Below are 25,051 nucleotides of genomic sequence, written 5' to 3' on the forward strand. Positions count from 1 at the left end.
GTTTGTTCACAAATTACTATTGATTAAATGACTTTGTTGAAAGAGCCGACTGGTGGTTCTCTTGCAGGCTAGCAATTGAAAAACGCAAGACTGATGCCGAATAGGAGACAGCACAAAGGATGCAAGAACAAGATACTACACACATAGGCCATTTTTGCCTACCACTTCAGGTAAGCAATCTTTAGGAAAATGTACACCTTCTTCCGACAATGAATTAAAAATTGTGTCATTCTAATGCTGCATTGAAAATTTTCATGCACATAAATACTGTACAAATGTTTTATGGCTTACACACCCTCATATAAGGATACTTGAAAAATGTCACCATGGCAAATGTGAATTAACATTCATAAATATAACAACAAGCACAGTATTATGTAACTGTTTATTCAGCATACACACCAAAATCTCCACAATAAAACAGGTACAAAAGGAGCAAATAATTGGGCTCTCCTTCAGTCACAATCAACCAATCTGTTTCTCATATGCAATTATTCCATGCACTGTGTCAATCTTTGCTAGTTTCCATCTCCTCCTCCTTTTTCTCATCTTCTGCAAACAACAATCATGTCTATTTGTAAAATTCACAAAAGAACAATCATTTTTGTTTACATCATAAAAGAACAATCAAATTTACATAAAAATCATTTACATCACAAAAATTACATTGATATAATTTAAAAATTCTTTTGCATAAGCCTATGGCTGGACCATAAGAATTTGCTTAGCTTTGCTTAGTTGATAAGTTGTCAATATAAAAACTTTCAGTAGCACAATAAGAAGAACAGAGGACTACATCAGATTACCAAACACTGATCTAAATTACCTTCCAGGATTCGCTGCAATTCATGAATTGAAGTTATAAGAACCAAAAACTGTTTGCGTCTCAGCTCCAGCTGTAAAAAACATCAAAAAAGAATGTCCTTTAAGTGATAATATTACCCTACTTACATCTGATAAGTTTCCTGCTAGAGAGAACATCATCAGGATAGTTTAGTCCTTGTTACACCACCTCTCCAGCGGACCCGGCTTTGGGCAGTTACATGGGCCCACATCATCAGGATAAATTATCATTACTTGTGATTCAAAGGAAAGTGGGCAGATCTTTGCTACCCTGGCCACACCAACAGTCTAAGAACACATTTGGAATTTCTAAGAATATTCTGAAATAAATAAGCAAGGCAAATTTCTGTTTCATTTCTGACATTAAGAAATTTACCCTGCTATTTATCAATCATATATTTATCTGACAAGATGAATCTGAAATGAAGCCTACAAATTTAATCATATACTAAATTTTCTTTTCCGAATCACATTACCATGGAATGCCTCTTCATCTGCATTTTGCAGACCCCCAAATCATTAAAAAAATCTATTTTGAAAAGTAAGACTATAAGGTATGCTCATAACACCTTACCTTTTCTTCCAGTTTTTCTTTCGTATCTGCTAATGAGGATAATTCTTTATCCAGGACCTGCAACTGCCTACAAAAGAGAAGAGCTATTTGTAGTCACACCAAAATAGTAGACAACAAACGAAACTCTATTTCATGTTGCTGATATGAAAAAATATGGTGAAATGGAGGCAAAAGTTAGTAAGGCAGGAATATATGTGAATTAAAAGGTGATTCAACCTGTAGCAAACAGATTTATAAGCAGAGGGTATGTACCGTGTTTTAATCTTCAGGAAAGTTTATGACAACAACAATTTTTAACATCAATTAAAAATCTTTACTGTACTTGTTAAATTGGAAAGCATTCAAATTATTCAAATTAAAATAAAACAAAAATGTTTGAATTCCTCTAAGCCTTCAAATGATTAATAAATCTGAATTCTCTGAACAGTTTAAAATAACAAATCTTACTTTGTTGTTTCTTGTCGGTCTGGATGTTGTTGTATAACTCTTGCCAGAGCATCATATTCTGCAAGTTTAAAAAATCTTCTACAATATAACTGCAGTACTAGAAGAAAAAGCATCAAGAGGTTTTTCTGTGTCCTCTTTATTTTTGTTCATAAACAAGTATTTGAAGATTGGACAATATGACTGCACATGGCTAATTCATGATTTGAAATTGATGTAACTTAACTACAACACTCATGGAATTTTGAAAAACATTTATAATTACCTTGTCTATTCTTTCTTATGCGCTTTGCTTGTTGCAGCTCCTGTTTGCATTCTGCTATTTGTGTCGTGGCTTCTTTAATTCTGTTCTCTGTCCCAAAAAAGATGCCACAGGACACTTTAATTTTTATAAAGTATTAAAATTATATTTAATGTGCGCTATCTCATCTCAACAAAAAGGTAATACCCTAAATTCTGTTTTCTGCTGAAAAATATCATGGACATTTAGGTCAAAGCATGACCTCAAACTCATCTTTTCCACCACATCTTGCTGCTGTAGTTTTGCTATTTTGTTGCAGCATTGGTTATGTGTATATTTTTTTATATGTGTATATTTTTTCTGTCTTGCATTTATGCCTGCCAATGTGTCTGTATGTTTGCTTGCATGTTATGGTCTGTGTTGTTTAGTACTTTATGTGCATTTTGTACCTTTCTTTACTTATGTATTTCAATTTTCACTGAGCACACTGTTAAGTGGGGAAATGTATTGTTTAAAATCCCTTCTTAAGTATTGAATTTTCAACTTAATATTTAATTGCTATTCTGAACCAAGTGTCTATCATGATGAGACTCCAGTTATCTAGATTCAGTTTGCATGTTTTTGCTTAAGTTAGCATACCAATTTCTTTGGTGAGTTTCTCATAGTTTTCTTGTTCACGCAAGTTCATGGCATGAACTTGAAGCGACTTTTCCATGGTAAACTCACTCTGGGATAGCATGGACAGCATTCGATGATATGTATTTTGACTGAAGAAGGTTAAAAAAGAAGGAATTAACATTAAAATTGGTCAAATAATAATTGGTAAATTTAATATTTATAAACAAGTTCAATTTTTTTTTTTTAAAACTAGAAAACTAGAAGATTTTGCAAATACATGCTATCAAATGACAGATCTGAAATAAAAATTTCTACAACCACTCTGAAACATTCCTTCACACAATAATATTATTTGAAACTCTTTCCCTCACAACGCTTAAAGTGCACTACTGTCATAAACAAATCATGCAAGACATGGACATAATACAACGACCAAAAAACCCTAAAACATTCCATGGATGCAAAAGCATGTGTAAACAGAGAGGGAACAAAAATGTGCGCCTCCTAAATGTAAGAAATATTTACAAACAGTGGTGTGTTGATTTGTGTCTGCAATGTGTGAATATGTGTGTATATGGTACTGTTAACTTCCCCCCACCACTTGGTGCATCTGGCTTTCAGTCATTTCCAAAAGGATTCTTAAAGACCTTTTGTTGCCAAGATGCTAACATTAGTTCAGTCCTTTTCAATCCTCGAGGAGCATAGGGCCACAATGGCTTGCCAGCAGACCTGATTTTGGGTAGCCCCCCTCAGTTGGGCCCATGTGGTTCTGACGTCCTTTGCCTCACTTTCTACTGTTCTTTACTAAGTCTGCTTTGGTTTTCCAACTCATCTTCCCCTGAGGGTTCCAGTCAAGTGCCTGTTTGACAATGGTGTCAGTTATTCAGCACCATTTGCGGTTTTTAGTGGCATTCTGGTTGGTTCTTTTCCACAGGCTGCTTTTGCAGATCTTTTCAGGCCATCTTATTCCCAGAATAAGGCATATGCATTGGTTGGTAAAGGTCTGCAGCTTGTTGTTGGTGGTGTTTGTCACTCTCCAGGTTTCAGAACCATACAGTAGGACAGTTTTCACATTGGTGTTGAAGATGCGGGTCTTACTGCAGAAGGATAATGCTTGGGAGTTATAGATTGGGTGTAGGCTGTTGAAGACATGCCTGGCTTTGTTGATGTGGCTTTTGATGTCATTGTCTGCTCCACCGTCCTTGTTGGCAATGCTCCCCAGATACATGAAGCCATCTGTTTCCAGGATGCTCTCTCCCTGAAGTTGGATTGGGAGTTCCTGCTTGTTGCTGGGCCAGGGTGCAACATTTTAGTCTGGCCTCTCCCCTGACATACCTGTTTGGCTTGGTTAGACCTGCCAGTAGCACAAGGTTCCTGCCGACATAGCTCTGTGGATAGACAAGGCACACAAGCCACCATACCACTACAAGGTAAGTTGCACCAACTAGTGGTTTAGATGCTAACATTAACAACTAGTAAAATGTTCACAAAGAAAACTGTACCTTTCTTCATCATCAGGAGAACTGTACCAACGAATGAATGTTTTCAAGAGATTGTTTAGACGTTTGTCATCATTTCCGCCTTCACCATCAATCAGCAGACGTCGTTTTATAATATCATCTGTTTAAATAAAATTTGGTCATTAAACAGCTCTACACACTGGCGCTGCACTTTTTACTACTCTTATTTCCAAAAAATTAATAAGTTATTAATAAGTAAAATACCCACATACGACCAGCAGAAAAAATTTCTGAAATTTTTTTTAAAGCCCCTAAAAAACTAAGCTCTCTTGTTTCTCAAGATTTTTTTGCAAGGGGAAGGGGTAGGGAAATGTGAGTTGTTATGGAAACAAATGTTACACTGATAAACAGTATGGAAGTTTTCAATATAGAACAATTCAAGTATAATCAATTATATTGCTCTTTTGACATAAAGCTATTCATGTCTATAGGTCAAATAAAAGTGAAAAATGTAATAATGACACATCTGGAAATTTGGCAATAAGTCTAAAATAAATACAAAAAATAAAATAATTGATCAGATAAGATTAAAACAATGCAGAATTCTGTTAGTTTGGTCCCCTGACAATTGTGGTCATGAGGGGAACATGAGAGACAGTTCATCTGACAGGACTGGCCGTTGTATTCTGTTCTAGACTAATGCAGCATGGTTAGGATGTCTAGACAAGTCTACTTTAATGATTTTTAGACCAGCTTTGGTACTGCTTGTCCCTTCTTTTTGCCTCCTTCTCCTGTGTCTTGCAGGGTAGTCTTGGTGAGACTGTTGTGGTACATCACATGGCTACACTGTGACATCTTCTTGTTCTTGAATGTAGCAAGGAGTGGTTCTTAGGGATCAATTAGGTTGTCTGTTACTAAAAGAACAATGCTATAAAAGTATGTCAAAAGACTTAACCATCTACCTACGAGAGAGGGGCTCATCCACAGCTGACACTTTGGCAGAGCATGCTGAGTGCTACCAGACAGTACATCCGAATAAGTGTCTGGCAAGGAGGACCGAGACATCCATGTTTGCCAACGAGGGCTGCAACTCCCAACCTTTATCTTCTACGTAGTCACAGAGAGATAGCAGGGTAGTGTCCATCGACGCTGGTCATGGATGTGGAGCGATACTGACCCTTGATGGATTTACCTCGCCTAGACGAGATATGACATCTCCTGACAAAACTCAGTCCATGTAGATTAACAGACCTTCAAGACACCTCCTCTTGTAATTTCAATCACAAATTTGCTCTGCATCGGTCTGGTCAGCACCTTATACCATCCCCATTTATACTGCTTTTGAATCCAGTCTCCTTTTTTTCTTTCATTTTTATTTATTTTTTGCAGACAAAGTGATTAATTTGTCAATTTCATTTGATCTCGGCCCATCTCGTATGTTGTCAAGTGAAGAGCTTATGTCTGTTCTGCTGGTGCTTCGTGTGTAGTCTTTATGGCATTATTCCCCTCTCTGGTTTCGGAACTGGCAAGAAAGAATCTGCAAGTCCGTTTAGTTGCTCAGTTAATGTCCCAAACGAGAGACAAGCGTCTGCTAAAAATCAAGGGCCCCTGTTCAAAGCCACGAATAAATGCTCCAGGAATGTCAGAGCTACGATTTCGACAGCCTTAGACCCTCAGTAACTCAATAAATGAAGCTCAGAATCAGCACCGACTAGACGCTGAAATACCTTAAAACCTACCAAAAACAGTAATTGAATAAATCCTTTCAAAGCTGACGTAACGGGTTAAGAATTTTTGTTTTTAAAAAAAAGTATTACTAATTTTACCGTCTGTAACTGCTCCCATGTCGAAGCTCAGTATTGTTTTTAACAAAAACACACAAAATCATACAATTCTTCTTTAACCCCAAATTTATAACATTATTACAGATCAATTGTTACTCATCCCAGAAAATGCACATTAGCGTTCTTATCTATTCAAACTTTTATTTCTTCTTTAGAAAATTGGTTTTGTAAGTGCACTAAGCGACATAAACGGAGATCTCCGGTCTTGACGTCACATTCGGATATACTCGTTTTGGCAGAAAGCAACAAGAAACTAAAATGGCGACCCAGGACAGCAGTCCATCGCTATTTATTGGACAGACATGGGCGAACTGGGCAGAGATGATCACCATCGCCGGTAAGAATGGTAAGCAAAGTGTCTTATCTGATAAATCAAGGAATAATGTAAGTGCTAAGCCTCAAATATTTCTTTTCAGCAGTCTTGTAAAATGCGATGTGTGTTTGATCTTGGGACTTGATTGATGATCATCACCGGAGTTAACGCATGTGTAAGGTTTATTTGATTGCTTTTTGGGGGCACAGATGAGGATGAGGAGGACAAAACAGACACAAAATCAGACGACAGTGACAGCATGAAGCTCGACAAGAAAGGTAAGAGTGCTTCTTTTTGTTCTTTTACTCTTGTTTACACCCGGAACAATTACCTCTCCGTTCGTTTGTTTGATGACAAAACATCAGTGCTACATAGAGAACGACATGTCATTCTTAATAACTTTAAGTGATTATAGACGTGTTAGCCTTTCATCACGTTATAGATGCAATTACACATCACGGAACACGTTATGCGTTACGCATAAAGTACTCATTGCGCCATTAGTTACCGGTATCACAATATCCGTTTTAAGTTAAATCCTTAGTAGGAAGAATGTTTAGTAGTTATTCTTTTAACACCAATTTGATTTTGCATGAAAAGCGTGTGCATTGCATCAATGCTTTGTATGGTTTTAGGTTTTTCTAAACATGCCCTGTCTTGTTATCTTCGATTAAAAGATGTACTCACATGATGCTGAATAATCCAATCATACAAGTAAATCCTGTTACAATAATACATGCATGTTTAAATCATTATGCACCCACAGTTTTTTTTAGCCATTTATAACTGTTGATCGTATTCCATCCTATGATCTTTTTGTGAAGCACGGATTCATTTTTTTTTTTTTGCTTTTTTACTCCACATATTGATCACTTGAAAAGATACTAACATAATACATAGATTTCTTCTTCTTTGTATCAACATCATGAAAAACAAGCATCATTGCATATCTCAGAGCATTTCACTTGTCAACTCCACTTTTCCTATCCCCACCAATATATTAACAGTCATAATATTAAAATAATAGGTTTTGGAATTTTTTTTTATGTTTTCTTATGTGAGTTTTGAACAAGATGCGAAAATAGTGGACCGTAGAAGGGCGTTTGTTTCAGATGATATGTTCCAGTGTATACATAGGATCATTATTAGATAAGTTTGTTTCAGACCTCAGAAAGTACATGTTTCATTGACTGTATGATAGAAATTTGCATAGATACATAAAAAAAATTATAATGTGAAGAGGAATGATATGAGAAAAAACATTGCTAAATGCTACTGTCTTATGCTTGATCCAGCAAGCCACAGCCAGTTCATGCCTATCAGATTGGGAAAGATGACATTGTTGCATCTGAAAGTCTTATTTACCAAGTTATAAAACTCCCCACCAACAGTTGGTGCAACTTACCTTGTAGTGGTGTGGTCATTTGCGCACCTTGTCGATCCATAGAGCTATGTCGGCAGGAGCCTTGTGCTCCTGTAAGGTCTAATCAAACTGAACAGGTCTGTCAGGGGAAAAGCTAGACCAAAATGTTGCACCCTGGCCCTCCAGGTTGGAGGATTTGCTTTGGGCTAACAACCCACTCATGTTTAAAAAAAACCCCAAACAACCTGTTACAGAAACTGCAACAGTACCACAACAAGGGGCTGGTCGGGAACATTGCTCTCTAGAAGAGCTTATGACGCATGCTGGTGAAAGCCTTAGGGAAGCCAGCTCGCCTACTCATCTTTTGACGACCAAGGCAAGAACCAGGATAGGGACGTGGAACATCAGAACCCTCTACAGAAGTGGCAAGCGAAATGAGAAAATGCAGCATCAGGGTTCTTGGGTTATGCGAAGCCATATGGAATGGAAGTGGCCAGACCAGACTAACATCAGGAGAAACCATTATTTACTCTGGACACAAAGATGTGGACCACGATTATACCCAGGGAGTAGCACTGCTGATGTCAATAGAGGCAACAAAGGCGCTGATGGCCTGTGAACCAGGGACGCCATGGCTCATGTCAGCAAGGTTCAGTGCTAAAGGAAGGAAAATCACCATCATCTAATACTATGCACCAACGAATGCAGCAGATGAAGAGGAAAAAGAAGACTTCTGCAGCTCCCTGCAGTCTGTGCTTGACCGCACACCAAGAAAAGATCTTAAGATCCTTATGGAAGACCTAAATACCAAAGTGGAAGATTAACATCGCATCATCACCTGCAATGAAAACAGGGAGCTCTTCATAGACGTTTGCCCTTTCAATGACTACGTCTTAAGTGGCACTGTGTTCCCATACAAAAATATACACAAGACAACTTGGACTTGCCCTGATGGCCAGACAGTATCCACCATCTTTACCTGACATACCACAAGCAACTGAACAACTTCATGTCAATACCAGCCCTCCTACTAAGGCAGAAATCATCAAAGCGATCAAAAGCATGAAAAGTGGCTAAGCAGCAGGACTGGATGGCGTACCCCCAGAAGCACTGAAGGCAGACCCAGAAACAACAGCAACTATTTCACAGCCCCTTCTACACAAGATCTGGGAACAAGAGCTAGTACCAACAGACTGGTAACTAGGCCACCAGGTCAAGTTACTGAAGAAAGGAGACTTCTCTCAGTGCAACAACTGGGGGTGGGGGGTTGTCATGCTGCTGTCCATCCTCAGTAAATTCCTATCGAGGGTAATTCTAGAGAGACTGAAGAAGGCACTAGACAAGAGACTGAGACCAGAACAAGCAGGGTTTTGCCAGGATAGGTCATGTACTGACCACATTGCCACCCACCGTATCATCATTGAGCTGTTTATTGAGTGCCAGTCCTCCCTCTATATAACTTTTGTGGATTTTGAGAAGACATTTGACAGTGTAGACAGGGACGTTATCTGTTCTTTTAGTTGTTTACTTATCAAGCTGCTGTGTTATTAATAAAGCATATCATGATTCGCATGAATAGTAAAATCTTTATCAAAAAGAAGCTGGTTAGGTGCTCTAGAACTGGCATTATTTTGCAGAGCAACCCACTGCCTGCCATTGTGAAGGTGGTTGAATATGTTTTGCCCTTCATAAAAGCTCGCATCTATTATTTGCTGATTTACAAAAACCATTGTTTACAAGCAAGAGCCATCATAAAATCACCAGATTTTTTTTGTTTTATTTATCAGTGTTAAACAAAGAACACAGACATTTATGTGTTCCTGTGCTTTGTATAAAGAAGACTCATCAGTCCTAGTGTACAAAACAGGCTTTCTACAATACAGCTGATCAGTTTAAAAAAAGAAAACATAAAAATTAAGATAATGAAATAGAGTTACAGAATGTAGAAAAGTCAGGTAAATCTGGCAATGGAGCAGCACATAAGGATGTGAATGATAATAAATCCTTCAGGCATTACTGATCTTTGTCAGATGCTGCCATGCTGCTTTTGACTGTCTCTTAAATAGCATTAAAATCTCCACTTTTTTTTAAACCTTGCAGTTTTTATAATTGTATTATTTTATGTATGCATATATTGTGAATGTGCTTATTGTATGTAGTAAGTTCTATTGTTCTCATGTTTTACTGCTTATATGTGCAGCATATTATTGCTTAATGGTATCTTCCTTGTTCTCTTATGATTTAGTGTAATACAGAATATAATTATTATAATCAACTCAACAACTATGGCTATTACTCTGAGTTGAAATTAACATTGCCTACTGCAGTTATTGTAGCATATAAAGATCACTAAATTAGTGATCATTGAGTGAAATGCAGATGTATTTTTAGTTCAGTAAGATCAGAAAAATCCCAGTGTATGCTGAAATGAATTACATAAGATTCCAAATAGCATTTTTTTTTATTGAAGGAATGTATAAGTATGACATGTCATTGAAGTTTTGGGGGCGGGGGTTTTTGGTTTGTTTTGTTTTCAGACATGGGCCTGTTTGGGTTTTGTCCTTCACAAGACGAGTTCACGTTGGCATTGTGCGAAACCTGTAATCTGCTGGTGAAGCCGCAAGCACTGAAACGGCATATTGGTGGGATATTTTTTCTTGGATGGTTCCATTAAACATCATGCATACATACCAAAACTGACAAACTAAAGAGGTATTCTAGATACGGTACTTCTACTTTCCCGCATGTCTTTATTCTGTGGCTGTTTAATAAGCAAGCTGGTACCAGCTCTGAGCTGTTTGGACATGCTTTAGCTGCTCATGTGTTATTAATTAATTTTGTGTAATCTTCATGCAGGTTTTTTTAACTGAATAGCATATTATACTTTACAGATGTCTCTAGAATCTCCCTCCTTCCCTCCCCCACAACCTCCCCTCATGCTTTCTTTTTTTTTTTTAATGAGCATTGGAGAAGAATAAGGGAGTGAAAATCAACAGCTGAAAAAAATGCTGTGCACAAGCATGTATATCAGTAATGACTTAAAGAGAGAGCAGTGTGACCAAACTGAATGGGCTGTTATAGGGTGTAGCATATGAGTTTCTTTGCAGCCATTATTTTGTGCAGCATACAAGTCTTCATGTGTGCTAATCATGCTTTTGTGTGACCGCCAAATTTAAACAAGTTCAGATGCATCACATGCTGCTGAGTGGTTTGCTTATGAGTTGTGTGCATATGATATAGAAAAAAAAAATAATTCAGTGCATTTATGCAGCACCTTTTCCCAGTACTAGCCAGGCTCAGCAATTTTAAGTGCAGAAGCACACACCTTAGGGTAGCCATTAAATGCACCTGATGAACGCATTCACTCGCATGCACACATACACAGATGTACACATCAGAGGGTAGATGAAACCAGACTATCCATAGGAACAAGAAATACATTCAGAGAGATGACCTAATTTCCACTTGTGTAGTGGCAGTCATTTTAGCCACTGCACCACCAACCATCCCAGTAACAGCCTACTTGCAGATTTGGATAGAAGGTTCATACTTATTTATAAATAGATGTACTGCCTCTTCATTGAAAAAAATTTTTTGACGTGGCTTAGTTACATCACTGTGCAAGAAAGTAACAGTACAAGAATATTTGAAGCTAGCAATCATACTAATTTGGCTTCACCCTCCTTGCAGAAAATCGCCATGGCATCAGCAACAGTCAGACCACCACATCACAGAGCACAGCTCCATCATTCTTCAGTCCTGAGCTTGCCAAGACCCTGTCGCTACCTGTTACTAGTTTTCCACCACGAACAGTTAACAAACCTCCAACAAAAGCTAGTTTAAAACAGGTTCCAGGGGCAGTTCGTATGCTTGGGCAGGACTCAATGGCAGGAAGCAGTGGGGATGGCAGTCTTCGGATGGGCCCTTCACGATCTTTTCGGAAAGCTAGCACAAATCCTGTGGTCAACCTAGAGAGGATGCCAGAGCAGGTTGCTGTAGTGAAGAAACAAATTAATGCTGGTATGACCTCAGACACCTTATCCCCTCTATCTGGACTGACTGTGGTGACAACAGCAGCAGCAGTAACCAAAGTGATGTCTCCAGATCCTCAGATTTCATGTGGATCACCAGGGAGTGCAAAACTTTCTTTGGCCAATGGCAGCCACAGAATAACATCAGGAATGAGTTTGTCATCACTTCGGTCTGTGACTAGTCTTCCTGTTACTACCCTTGCCACCCAGCCCTCTGCTTTGACCACAACCACAACAAATGTGATGTGTACTAGGCCTACCCCCACCACTGTGCCAATGACGGTGTCTTCTGCTTCTGTGACAATCTTTGCAAAAGCAGCCAAACCTTCCTGTGTGCCATTTGCCGGCAATGCCTTGGTCTCCACTCTCAGTGCCACAACACCTTCGTCTTCTGTTTTCTCTGCTGTCACTACTGTTGCAAATAGCAGTGGAAGTAAAAGCAGCAAGAAGTCTCCAAAGGAGCGCAAGTTCCTGCCTTGCAAAGGTATCATAAAGTAAAACTTATATATAGCCTCCATCCTTTTATTTTCTGATGTAGAGAGCTGTTATTTTTTCATATGTATATAAATAGTATAGTAGTTTAAGGAGTACTTTGCTTGAATGTGTCTTGCAGATAGAGAATTTGATGCCAATAAGCACTGTGGTGTCGTTATGGAAGACTCAGGAAAGCCGTGTACAAGATCCCTAACATGCAAGGTAATCTGCAATTTCCTTCTTGCATTTTCCATGTTGATCATTTGTATAAATTTGGTTAAATTCGTTGCTTAGATAAAATTAGCTTAGTTTTTAAGTTAAGACTTTTGGGTTTGTTGGGGGTTTCCCAACTTACAGCAATGATCCAAGATCTATTCCTAGAGATCAAGCATGGTTTTGTAGGACTTTACCTGTTCAGTGCAATTAAATGCAAATATTAAAAGTAAATAATAGTATATATATATAGCATATATTTATCGCAAGAAATGTACTTTTAAACAATATGAGTATAAGGAAGCTGTTTCTACCTTAAATCCTTAATTTTTATTTATATTAGATATTTTTAAAAAGTCATTTCACAGTTGGGGGCAAAATATTTCAGCCTTTAACAATACTTATATATTAACATACTAGCATAGGTATCCAGCATCTACAATCTTCTCCAAAACTAAAGGAATACTCCAACAGAATTAGACTTGAATTGGGCAGATAGTGTAGTTAGCAAGGAGCTTGAACCAACATACCTTGCTCATAGCATAAATGAGCATGTTGCCATTTACCACATAATTTTGAGTTAATTATTGATTTAAGTTGAAAAATAATTACTAATGCCATTTTTAAAGGATGTTAAGATTTATAATATTTTTTAATGGCTACAGCTCCTTCCCTTGTGCTGCGGATCATTTGAACAAAAATATTTTTTAAAAAATCAAAACTGCATATGCCTTCTGTGACTTGTCACCAAATGCTTCTTCACCTAGTTTGCAAATTCAGTTTCAAGTTGCTGCCATAATGATTAGTAAATATTTGATCTTGAAAGTTCTTAAAAAGATGAATTTAACTGCAGTGTATGCATAAAAAAAATAGAAGCATCAGAATTGCTTAGAAGAATTGCAGTGTTGTCTAGAGTTAATTGTGGTTAACTGTTTTTATTTCAGACACATGCATTAGGTCTGAGGCGGGCAGTTCCTGGTCGCATGAAGTCATTTGATGAGTTGCTAAGAGAGCATAAGGCAGCCAAAGATGCCCTTATTAAAGCCAAGGCCGAGGAGCAAACAGCTGCAGCAGCTCGCTCTGCCATCACTTCAAAAGATGCCAACCTTCTTGTCACTTCAGTGACAGCAGGCACCTTTTCGGCACTCAGTTCACCAGCAGCATTGGCTGCATCAGCCATCAAGCTTGGTCCAGCCGGTACTTCATCCCACAGGGATATTAAGTCTCTTGGTATTATTTCCCCAGCTGTTTTACCGCGACCTATACGATCAACCAGGCCAACACCTGCTGCTGCATTCCAAAAGTACGGTTAAGAAACAATACTTTTCTTTTAAATCAAATCCTTCACTTTTGAGCTTCACTGTGCATCAATATGTGCTAAGGGTTTGAATGACTAGGATGTACCATTCCTTTTATATTCTGTTTGAAACGTACAAAATTGATAACTAGGTTAATGCCACATTTTTTTCATGTACTTGTAAATAAACAGCACATGGCCCAGATGACCAGTATACATGTATTTGTATGAGATTGCATGAGTAATTTTGTTTGTGGGTATTCTAGGTTTTCACCTGGGTCAGTGTTTCCTCCAAGTCTAACAGTAAAGGAGGAGCCGTCTCCTATTCTTGACCCTTCACCTCAACTTTTCCAGTCTAGTGACTATGAAGGGGATGGAGTACATGAGAAATCAGACATCACCTACCTTACCCATCACCCTCGGCCTGCAGCTGTACGTAGACTTTTTTCCTTGGCTGTTGACCATACTTATTATGATGTTTGATTCATTATTAATGTACATGGCATGGGTACTACAGCTGGATTTTGATGCCAGGGTATAGGTTATTGAAAGATCTCATACTGAGGTAAATAGAAAAAGAGGGTGATATAGTATTGAGATCTTCAGATGACCAGGTGAGCTGTAAATAAAGGCCTGTTTAAAGCAGAAACTAATGAAGACTTTTCTGCCAACAGATGTGTACATTTGGTGCTCGCTTGGCAGGAGGCAGGTGTGCACTATTTTCAAGGCGTACAGATCTGGTGCGAGCAGCATTTTTAAGTGCCCTAGAGCGACAGCTCAACCCACCACCACATAAGTATGCTCAAATTTTAATCATAGGTTTCAGATATTGTTAATTGTAACTGCCTGTGTTATATAATTGAAACACTTATACCCAAAACTTGCATTTCGTGGGACTTTTTGTGGAGTTTTTTTTATATATTTTGTTACTTGATACTGGTGCTATATGTTGATCTTAATTTGTGTTTACAAACATCAAGGGCCAATGGCATCATTATTTAGGAAATTTCTGAGACTTGTTCCGCTGAATATTCTGGCAATCATGGGTATTTTATTCCTTACAGAAAACTCTGTGTTGAGTCGAATCTTCCTAAAGAACCACAGATGCCTAGCAACTCCAAAGATCCATATGAATTTACCATGGTGGATACTACTTTAGGTGCTCAGCAGTGCCAGAACATGAGCTTCAGTATTGGCTCTGCTCCTATTTGCACATCTCCCAGCAAACCTTTGCTCAAGCACAAAGCCAAAGCTGTGACCTCTCCAGGCTTGGGCTTCCCTGTGACAAGTGTTACTGTTTCTACTTCACAAATCCCCACAGCCATCACTATGCCTTCATTTACAGCTGCTATGCTCAAGCCCTCAAAAGCACAGGATCCCTTGCCTGGACACCGCAGTTCTGGTGTGTCCACAGGGTCTTTGTCTCTTTCTCAGACTTTTCATTGTCAACCAGCAAAACGCAAGCGCAGTGGCAGCAACCAGGGTGGGGTCAGTCCTGCTCACAGCAGTGGTTCTAGTACAATTCAAACACAGGGTCATGGCCTGGGACTGGCATTGCCCACTGGGACTAGCACTGGACTGACAAGTGTGCAGCAGCAGCCACCACAGACGGCAGTGCTGGCATCTGTAGGGACAGTGAACAGCCACACTGCCTCTACACCCTTAACAGCCATCACTATCCCAAGTGTCAACTTAGCCAATGCTGCCACCTTAGGTTTAAGTGCCACACTGCCCACTTGTAAGCAGCAGCATGGAACTGGGCAGAAAACAAGTATCATCAAGGACTTGAATTTTGTGCTCACAAGTTTAGACCCATCACTTGTCAATGGACAGTACGTCAACATCACTGGCGCCCAGCTGGCAGAGTTGGCGGCTGCCCAGGCCGTAAGTGCCACAGCAGAAGACAAAAACATAAAGCGCAGTCGCCTTGCCAGCACCAAACATCTTGGTCAGAAAGTCACTAGCACCACTCTAGAAGCCCTTCGCACCCTGCAGGGCAGCAGCGTCTTAACAACAGTACCACCAAATGCTGTGTTGGTGGATGGAAGCTTACAGGGAGCTGTACTTACTCCTGTGTCCTCATTGAGCAATGCTGTTGGGAGCAGCAGCAGCAATTCAGCGTTTGTAACCTTGGCAGCCAGCACTGTGACAGCTAGTCAGTCTTCAACATCCATCACAGTCACGCCCACCACTATTTTCAGAACTGTCGGAGTGAGTACAATTCATTGATGTTTTCACTCATTAACACAAGTCTGTGATCTGATTTTACAACTGATAAATTGACAACCATGTTTCCCAGGATATTCCTTCAAAACTTCAGACCAAGTATTGAGACATTTCTCCTTATCAATTCCAAGATCTTGTTCCTTTACTTTGATGCTGTGTTGTTGTGTCTCTTTATGCTGTTATGCTTTTGTCTCTGATTGCATGCTGTGCTCGTTTTGAATCTATATATATATATTTTTGGATATTTTGCTTTTGTAACTGCATTGAGCTGACTTTAAAGTAGAATAATGCACTATAAAATATAATTATTATTAAATGTGAAATTCATATTTCATGCATTGGGTAAATACTATTTACAGTTCATGAAAAGTTTCAAATCAAAATCAAAAATCAAAATCAAAACAGACTTTATTGTCTGTCCAGGAGACCCAGGACAGAAATTTGTCTTCGCTCACAAGGGCAGGCTTACATTCTCATACAGACATTTAACACACAGGAGTAAAAGTTAGGAGTAAAAAAGTGTAGACTGCACCGTTCCATCAAAGCAGTTTATGTTTATCCTAACAACAAACCTTGATAATTATCTAATGTTTTTCTTGAACATTGTTGCAAACAGGACTCAGGAACTCCTCAGCAGGTCAAACTTACTTCAGCATTGTTTGCTAATGGCATTATCTCTTCAACAGGTCAGTCTTGGTTATTTGCTTCTTTACGCTTTTTTTTTTTTTAATTCATGGCTGGAAAACAAAATTTTGCTATTTGTGAAAGAGGACTGTCTAAGTGGCAAGAGTCCTCATGTCTCAATTTCTCAATACTCTTCATGTAGAAGAAATTTAGTTCTTTTTTTTATCGCCCACATTCACCTTCTCCCCAGATTCCACTAGACGTCTTGTATTTAAAAAAAAAAAATGACGGATCCAGCTGACTGCAAAGTTTTGTTGTCTGTGTCATTAGCCTGGGGATGAGGAAGTCTGTGTGTCTTGTAGCAGCTTTTATACTCCATAAGACTAGGAAATGCTGCATCTGTATTTACAGACAAAGGCCATGCAGCATCGAGCAGCCACCACCACCACCACCACCACCACCACCACCAGCACCAGGTTGGAAACACTGGCAGCACCACTTTGGCTCGCAGCAGCTCAGGGCACAGCAAAACAGTAGCACAGGGCATCCTGCAGTCACCTCTCTGCACTGGTCAAGCGTTGACAACTACACAGCTGGCACACCTAAAACCTGGCACCATCAACTTCACCAAAGGAGTGGGGGGAAAGTTGACAATGCAGCCAGTGTCGGTTACCATTCCTTTAGTGGGGCAGGTGGGCCTGAGTGCTCTTGGATCCACGCAGCAGCAAGGCTCCCACCCCCAGCACACACTTTTGGTCACCACGGCAGCAGAAGATGGGAGCAGTGGAAGTGGGGGAGGAAAAACTGAAATTCACCTGCAGCCACAAATCTCATCATCGCCATCAGGCCTGCTGTCATAGCTGGTAGCTGTGGTGGTGTGCCGTTGTGCAAGTTACGGGTTAATTTTAGAAGCAGATATGAGAACGGGGCGCTCACAATGGATTGTGCAAGAAGGCATGATGTGGGCATGTAATGCCCGGACTTGTTGCATGCCTCTGTCCTACTGATTGTTCTTAAGCAATCAGTTCCCATGGCAGCTAAATCAATCCAATCAAAAGAGAAAGGAAGATCTCAAACCAGGGAGCTAACTGCTACTGCTAACTGCTAGACATCCCCCTGATGCTGTGACTATGGGTAGAAGTGACGTGAAATTGTGCAAAAACAAAAAAAGAGCAAAGCTTATTTTGACAAATGGTTCTCATGCAATTTTGTGATACTGTTGGAGCATGTTTGAACTGGGGTGTCTATAGTCTTGCTGATTTTGATGAGGCAGTGAGGGTGTCAAGGCCAGAATGACATGTAAAAGCCTCAAAATTGTGATGCAGCCTTTTTCTGAATGCATGTGCATGCTCTCATGCATGCATGAGTGTGTGTGTGTAGGGAATGGGGGTGGACGTCATAGAATATCATCCAAGTGGGTCAGATTTCTCCAAAGGAGGTTGTTCAAGTGACACGAAACAGTAGTCTTTACCCCTTTTTCCACCCCAGATGTGTTGTGTGTTAACTGGGTGTTTGTAAATCCACATAACTGTGCAGCCACATGTGAAAGATGCAAGGCATAAATGATAAAACAGGGCAGGAGCATTCGGGATCTGCAACCATTGTCAATGTACGGTTTATCAAGCGCACACAAATGCTGTCCATTTTGTAACCAGCTGATTGCATTGCATGCTGTCAGAGAACCAGCTCATTTGTTTGGCTGCTCTTAACCCCAGCAGCTGGACTGCATTTTCTCTAGTCTGATCGTTATTTGTGATAGAATCAGAGTAGATGATCTGAGTTTGAGGTGGATGTATTTCATGATCACTGCAGTGGAGTGGGTGTGGGCAGGGAAGTTGCTTAATGGGAAATTGTGATGTATGGTGATCTTGATATGGATTTTTTTTTCTTGTTCAAAATGTTGTTTTCTCCATCTGATTTGGTTGGTGAAGCTGAGTGGTTACAGGACTGGTATCCAGATCCAGAGGCATACTGGTTGGATATCTGTGAAGCTCAGCAAACTTTCCCAAGTCAACGAAGCTTATCATGAAAGGGTACCTGACTCTTCAGAGGGCTGGGAAAAGCAGCGAGTGAGAGAAGAGATGGGCACTGTCCTCTCAAAAAAACTGACCCTAAGAAAAGTGAGGTCTCTAATACCTCACTTCCAAAAACTGAAGGTTAGGGTCGACCTTAACCTTTTAGCCTTGGTCACACTGACAGCCTTTCCCAGTATTTTGCGCTTGTTACATTGTCTCAATCTGTCACTTAGAGTAGGTCAATCTTTCCAGCTCTCCACTCCCTCTCCATGTTTCTTTATGTGCACTGTGCACTGTGGCCTGGAATGTTCAGCTGCATCCTATACTGACAGCACTTCTTGACATTAGTGAAGCTTTTTTGTACCAGACGCCTACATCTTCTAAGGAAGCATATGCTTCTTTGAAGATGCTGAAATATAGTAGATGCCAACAAGGACCTTAAAATACTTTTTGAGGTGTTGAAGTGGATAGAGTGTTTAAATCTAAAATAACAAGTCCTTGTAAAACAGAGCTTTGTCGAAGTGTTTTCACATGAAGTCAAGCTGACTAAATGGCAGGGGGTCTTTTTACCACTCTGCCTGATTCATATAATGTGAACAATCGTTGTGTTTGCCTTGCCTTATGTCAGGTGACAATTTACATGGCTCTCTTGATTTCTGAGCATGCTATATTTGCTGGTGGCTTTGTGTGGCAACCACCTGAAAGCATTATTGCAGGAACTCTGATTACCTTTATTTCATGGGCTGGAGATTGGCATCTCATTCACATCATCATTTTTGTGAGCTTGGCACACATATGGACACCATTTATAACTTTAAGGCGCCCACCACTGCAAGTGTTTTATATACTGACAGGTATTCTGTCACTGAACTTTTGATGACAGGTTGGGTTGAACATTCTTTTGATAAGTTTATTCTACTTCTAGATGTTATTTGTGTGAATGTCTTCATGAATGTGTGTGTGGAATTTAGGTAAAATTAGGACTTCGTGACAGTGTCAGCATGCCAGTTGAAGATGGTTACTAAAACATGGTTTAAAACTTTAGAGAGATATTAATAGCCTATCGGCAAAAGATTTTGCATCAAAACTTCATTGTGTTAACCAGTACCCAGACTCTTTCTAGAATCTCTACTCTGTTGGTGTATTTCAATACCAGGATCTCATACACCTTTTAGAGAACTTAGTTATATTGTTGGGAGGAAGACAAGCAGATTGTAAAATTAAAACCTTTGATTCCATAGATTTTGTTTAATTCATATGATCTTGAAGAACTGGAAATCCTTTCATTTGCAGTAGCAACTTTTTTAATGTGCCATTTAAGTTATACTGGGCTACAAACATAAGCATTGACTGGCACAGTAACAGGTAAGGAATTCATGTATCATAGCAGAATAAAAAAAAAGTCATATGGGGAATAGTGGATCATAGTACATTGTGCTTAGCATGTATTCTGGACTTTGATGCTATATACATGTTTATTAGTTTTGTTTGCAGCTAGTAATAGGATAAATGGCGCTGGGGAGCCTTTTTTGCATCTGATGAAATGTTGGATGGGTTATCAGACTTAATTTAAAATGCAGGCTTCATTTAGCTATAATCTCACATTTTCCAACATTTAAAAAATTGTATCGTAGTGTGTGAGGTGTACTGGGTTGTTTTGTCCTCATCATTAAATATTTGAATACCAGCTGCTTTCATTAAAATGTGGTTGATAAACAGCATTGCATCTATCATCAGATGCAGTTTCTATTCAGAAGTCTTCTACATAATATTGCTGCAAAACATAAAAAGGTTGGCATAGTGTTCACATATTCGCAACAAAGATGTTAAAGTGATTTAGTGCAGAAACTAAAGGAGATGTCTTAACATGATGGTGAGTTTCTTAAATTGCAATTGCACTTGTCTCGTTAGTCCAACACTCCTGTTTGGGATCTGAATTTTTGGGGTTTTTTTGGTGAATTACAGTGTGGTAGAAATATGGGGAAATTTATATGCCTTAATGTAGATTGCTTTAGTAGCCATTTTTTGTGTGCATAATCTTTCTCAAAATGAATGTGCACCATATTGAGACTGGCTAGCGGGTCAGTAAATTTACTTTTCATTTATACTATAAGTTTACCATTTATGACAAATACAGAAGTCTCCTCAATTTAAATAAAGCTATGTAAATTTGCAATTAGGTCAATACCATATGAGAACATTTCTACATTGATTTTTTTTTAAAAGTAGATTGCAGTACTTTGAAGAGAAACTGTCGCTGGTAGTTCTGATGAAACTGGCTTTACTGGTGCCATTAAGCCCTCCAGTTTTGTATCTTTACAAGTCCATGCTTTGTTGTCTTCAGTTCTGACATTTTTCACTTTCGTAGTGGTGCTTCACAATGATTTATGCGCACATTCCATCATGTTTCTAGAAGGGCATGCAATGTGCAAGTACCCTGCAAGTCAGTGTGTTCAAGTTTCCATGCTGCAGTCCTGTATAGTGCTTGCTCATGTGGGATGCATTGTCTTCATTCCGTAAAATTTAAGGCCAAAGTTCACAAGATTGTAATTACTCTGCCATCAAGGTATTTGATAGGCTGTCACACATGCTTTAAATTTTTATGCAAATTTACTCTTTTTTATTCAGCTATTTATTCACAACAGTTTGAAAACATGCATGTACATAGAAATGCATTTTCTCTCTTTCTTCTCCGACTCTCTCCCCCCACCTTTCACACACAGACACTCTTATGCATGCATATATGCACACACACATGAATTAGTCTTACCACATTCACTCACCTTTTCCTCAAAGGTTTTCTACTGATATAAAAATGTCACATAATTTTAGCAAGTGAGTTCTTTTGTTCTGTTGAAGATTTTGAAACTCAGAGATCATGTCCAAACCACAGATTGAAAATATAAAAGCTTGACTTAATGTTATTCGTGAAGAATTTACAAATGGTTTAGGGTAATGATAATTATTTTTCATTTATTTATGTATGACAGATTTATGTCTTTATAAACTGACCAGCTCAATGCTCATGTTTGACACATTTGTAGATGGGGTTATTGGCTACATAAGTGAAATAAAATTGTTAGTAAAGACTCAATTAAGAATTTGCATGTAAAAAATAATCTGAAAATATAGCATTTTTTACAAACTATAAATTGTCCGTACCACATGTACAAGTCTTCTGTGAAGTTATTCTTTTTACCCTCCAGCACCAAACCAAAAATTTTGGCTAATAATCTTTTGTCCTACAAACATTGTTGAAAACTTTGACACCTTTTTTAGTCTCCAGCCAAGATGGTAGCTATCTCAGTCAGCAGTCTAAGTCTTGAATTTTGGGGGACTGTTTTAAGCCTGTCACTTATGTTGGGCTTTCATTAGCAGGTGTCTCTTTTCCTGGCCTTGTGTTTTATACTTTCAAGACATGCGATGATGCTTCAAGATTTCCAAAATGAATATGGTCTGTTTATCAGTTTCTTTCTTACTTTATTTTCTTCTTATCCTTAACATCTCCACAAATTTGTCCTTTGATTAATATCACTGAGAAATTCTAACACTGTGATATGCAACAGTAATACAAACAATTGGTGTTCAAGGTATATGGTCTTCAGTTTGCTATTTGGATGAATCACCATATTTTCCAGGAAAAAATGAAAGTTTCTCTTGTTGTGTCCTTGTATTTATGAAGACCAAAAGCTGTTCTTGAAACACCACTGCCTCATTTTCAGCTAGCTGCCTTTGTGCTGTTAATATTATCGGAGATATGTTGGGTACTAGATCCTGTTCAGCTGGAATGTCAGACTGTTGAGGTGTTTTCTAAAAATTGAAATTGCAGAAACAGAAGCTAAGTATTATTTGTTTTAATTTTGTTTTACATTCATATGGCCTTGATTCAAAGGCAGTTGTGAAGTTTTTATGTGTATATTTTCACAAAGTTAAAAATCAAAGTTCGTTTTTGCATTCAGAAAGTGTTAGACACAATGCACTTTAATAGATGCCTAAATCTTGATAGATGCAGATATGCTGTTGTTTCTTCAGATGTAGATGACTGTCATGCCATGCCACTGCTAACTTTTTAAGCTAACTGCAATAGCTGTTGTCTTGTCTTTGACCTTTTGAAGAACTCTGGTGCAGTGAGTACTGATACATTCCAGGGAGAAGAAATGACTGAACCGTCTTCCATGTTTAATGGATTTAATAAAACACCTCTCTTCACCCTGGGGCCCACTCAGCAAACACACATAAGAATATGTTTGTGCAGAGTTGATGGCTTAGTTGATGTGTTTTTTTTTTTAAACTTTGCTTTATCATTCATCCTTATGAAGTATATAGTATATATGCAGGATGAGGTTTGTCAGTTGCTGTCTTCCTTTTTAAAAGATGTGGCCATTGTTATCAAGAGGTGCCAGTTAGTGGATGAGTTGGCCAGGTGTATGCATTTGAGGTTTCCAAACTGCCAGTAGATGGCCCACATTGCTGTGGTCTTTTTAAATTGTTTAAGGGGCACCAAATGTGGTGGTGAAATAGAATTACAGTCTGGAAGTCGTGTCAGGAAAGGTAACTCTGTCTTGCAGAAGGTTTTGAACCATTGACATGACAGATGCACTTTACCTTGTCAGTTTTTTTGTTGTTTTGTTTTTAACTTGCAGATGATATGGAAATAGTTTGGCAGCATTCAGCAGAGGGGTGAGATCGAATACAGCGGTGCAACCTACTAATATGTCAGCATTTCTGCGCTGTTGTTTTCTGATTGTAGCTTTTGTGTTTTTTATCAGATTTCATGTTTTCAAGCCACACATGGATCCCAAAAGTTTATGCATCTCATTTATATCTTTGGAGAAAGTGAACTGTTAGTGCTAAGGAAGAGGAATTAATCCTTCAGGAACTTTGGAAGACTCTAGTTTTTAAAGACCATCATGTCAGAAGCAGCTAGCACCACAACAAAATAATCTAGTTTCCCAAGGTTTTGGCTGAGTGTTACTAAAAATAAACAGAAATTGGTACATGTAATAACAAAATTCCTCATCACAGTTCTCTACTTTTTTAAATCTTGAAAAGACTGATTTTTAGCAAGAGTTACAGGTGTTTGGCTTTATGTATATGCTCATCAAGTCCCACAATCAAAATAAACTATCTGAACACCAGTTATGACTGCCTAAAAGGATACTTTGGAATTTTTGATGATTTAAGTGGTTTCAAAGCAGTTGAAATCTTAATTATTTTTTTTTTTTACTATTACATGTTGTGGTTGTTTGAACAGAGAACCAGACTTATGAGCACTTAGTATAAATGGCTTTATTTATGTGAATGAAGTAAGACCAGTAGATTGAATGAAATAAGATACTTAGCATTAACGGCTTTTTTATGTGAATGAAATAAGACTTCAGTAGACTGTGACCAGTAGCTTTTTAACAGGTTCCATCTTAAATGGTAAAATTCATTGCAAAGCATGTGAAATAGTTTGTATCTGATAAGTGAAAATGTGTCCTTCAGCCTTGGTGTCTGTGATGCTGTTGTTAGAAAGTTTTTTTATGACATATGTATATGATTGAAGTTTGGCCATTAGCCACAAGTTTGTGTAACAAATCAGGATGCATAAATTATACAGGAAATGGTGGGCTTAACTATGGGTTTTTTGGTTGTATTTTAGTTCAGTTTCCACCTTGGAGGGTGTGTTTCTGCAGATGTTCACTGTTCCAGCAGTTTGGACAGATGAATGTTGTCTTAGTTTGAAACACCCAAGTTTTGTGTCCTAGGCCAAACAAAGGCATTATCAAGAGTAAGCACGGACCATGCATTCACAGTTGCAAGAAAGATCAGTGGGCATATTTCTTTCCTGGCTGGTGGAGTATTCTGTGGAATTTTTATTAGTGTGAGATGGCATAGTGTATTTGCTTGTCTTTCAGCAGTTTTTGTATATGTAGAGTTTTATTTTTGATGTGTGAGTGTTGCTGTTGAAAAGGTGTGTGCATGCACCAAGAAGGGAGTCAACTATCATCTCAGTTTTGAGATGATTTTTAACTGTTATATGCACAGCTGAATACTTGACAGCCTACCACCAAGTCCTTTTTAATGCATGCAGTCAATAGTGTGTTGTTGAGAACTAGATCAGATATTGCATGATGTTTTGTAAATATATTACAGAAATGTACTTGCCTTGCGCCTACATGATCCCAAAAAATGTGGCCAAGTATACTGTGTTCTGACAACTTGATAAAAAAGCCACACATTACATGGGACTGACCTTCTCTCTTCAGGGATATTTGTACTGTTTTTGCACTAGATGCGCATCGCGAGAGAACATACTCGTCATAATTGTTATTATATTATGCATTGTCGGGAGATAGTGCAACATAAACTTGACTGGGGGGAAAGGGGATTTTTTTTTTTTTGGTACTGTGCGTCTGCTAGTATGGAAATGCTGAACATGGAGAGAGAAAAAATGTAATGATTTTAATAAAACAAGACATAAAAGTG

General features: G+C 38.6%; 2 protein-coding genes across 3 annotated transcripts; one reads left to right on the forward strand and one right to left on the reverse strand.

The window, feature by feature from the left end:
• Positions 1-371: 371 nt before the first annotated feature.
• On the reverse strand, positions 372-6,149 carry LOC112571501 (THO complex subunit 7 homolog). Its single transcript, XM_025250513.1, has 8 exons — positions 6,007-6,149; positions 4,223-4,340; positions 2,742-2,869; positions 2,127-2,213; positions 1,865-1,922; positions 1,418-1,484; positions 827-896; positions 372-552 (listed from the first exon to the last, which is right to left on the reverse strand). The coding sequence occupies exons 1-8, from the start codon at positions 6,023-6,025 to the stop codon at positions 509-511; spliced, it is 591 nt and encodes a 196-aa protein (XP_025106298.1). The 5' UTR covers positions 6,026-6,149; the 3' UTR covers positions 372-508.
• A 124-nt stretch (positions 6,150-6,273) lies between these two features.
• LOC112571486 (ataxin-7-like protein 1) lies at positions 6,274-25,051 on the forward strand. Of its 2 annotated transcripts, XM_025250485.1 has the most exons (11): positions 6,274-6,361; positions 6,547-6,615; positions 10,238-10,342; positions 11,391-12,215; positions 12,345-12,427; positions 13,363-13,721; positions 13,982-14,147; positions 14,390-14,511; positions 14,780-15,926; positions 16,558-16,627; positions 16,977-25,051. In XM_025250485.1, the coding sequence occupies exons 1-11, from the start codon at positions 6,283-6,285 to the stop codon at positions 17,423-17,425; spliced, it is 3,474 nt and encodes a 1,157-aa protein (XP_025106270.1). In that variant the 5' UTR covers positions 6,274-6,282; the 3' UTR covers positions 17,426-25,051. The 2 variants fall into 2 exon arrangements, with proteins under 2 accessions (XP_025106270.1, XP_025106271.1); XM_025250486.1 differs by lacking the exons at positions 6,274-6,361; positions 6,547-6,615 and having other exon boundaries at positions 10,278-10,412.

This window comes from Pomacea canaliculata, linkage group LG9, assembly GCF_003073045.1.
Source record: "Pomacea canaliculata isolate SZHN2017 linkage group LG9, ASM307304v1, whole genome shotgun sequence".
Classification (NCBI taxonomy): domain Eukaryota; kingdom Metazoa; phylum Mollusca; class Gastropoda; order Architaenioglossa; family Ampullariidae; genus Pomacea; species Pomacea canaliculata.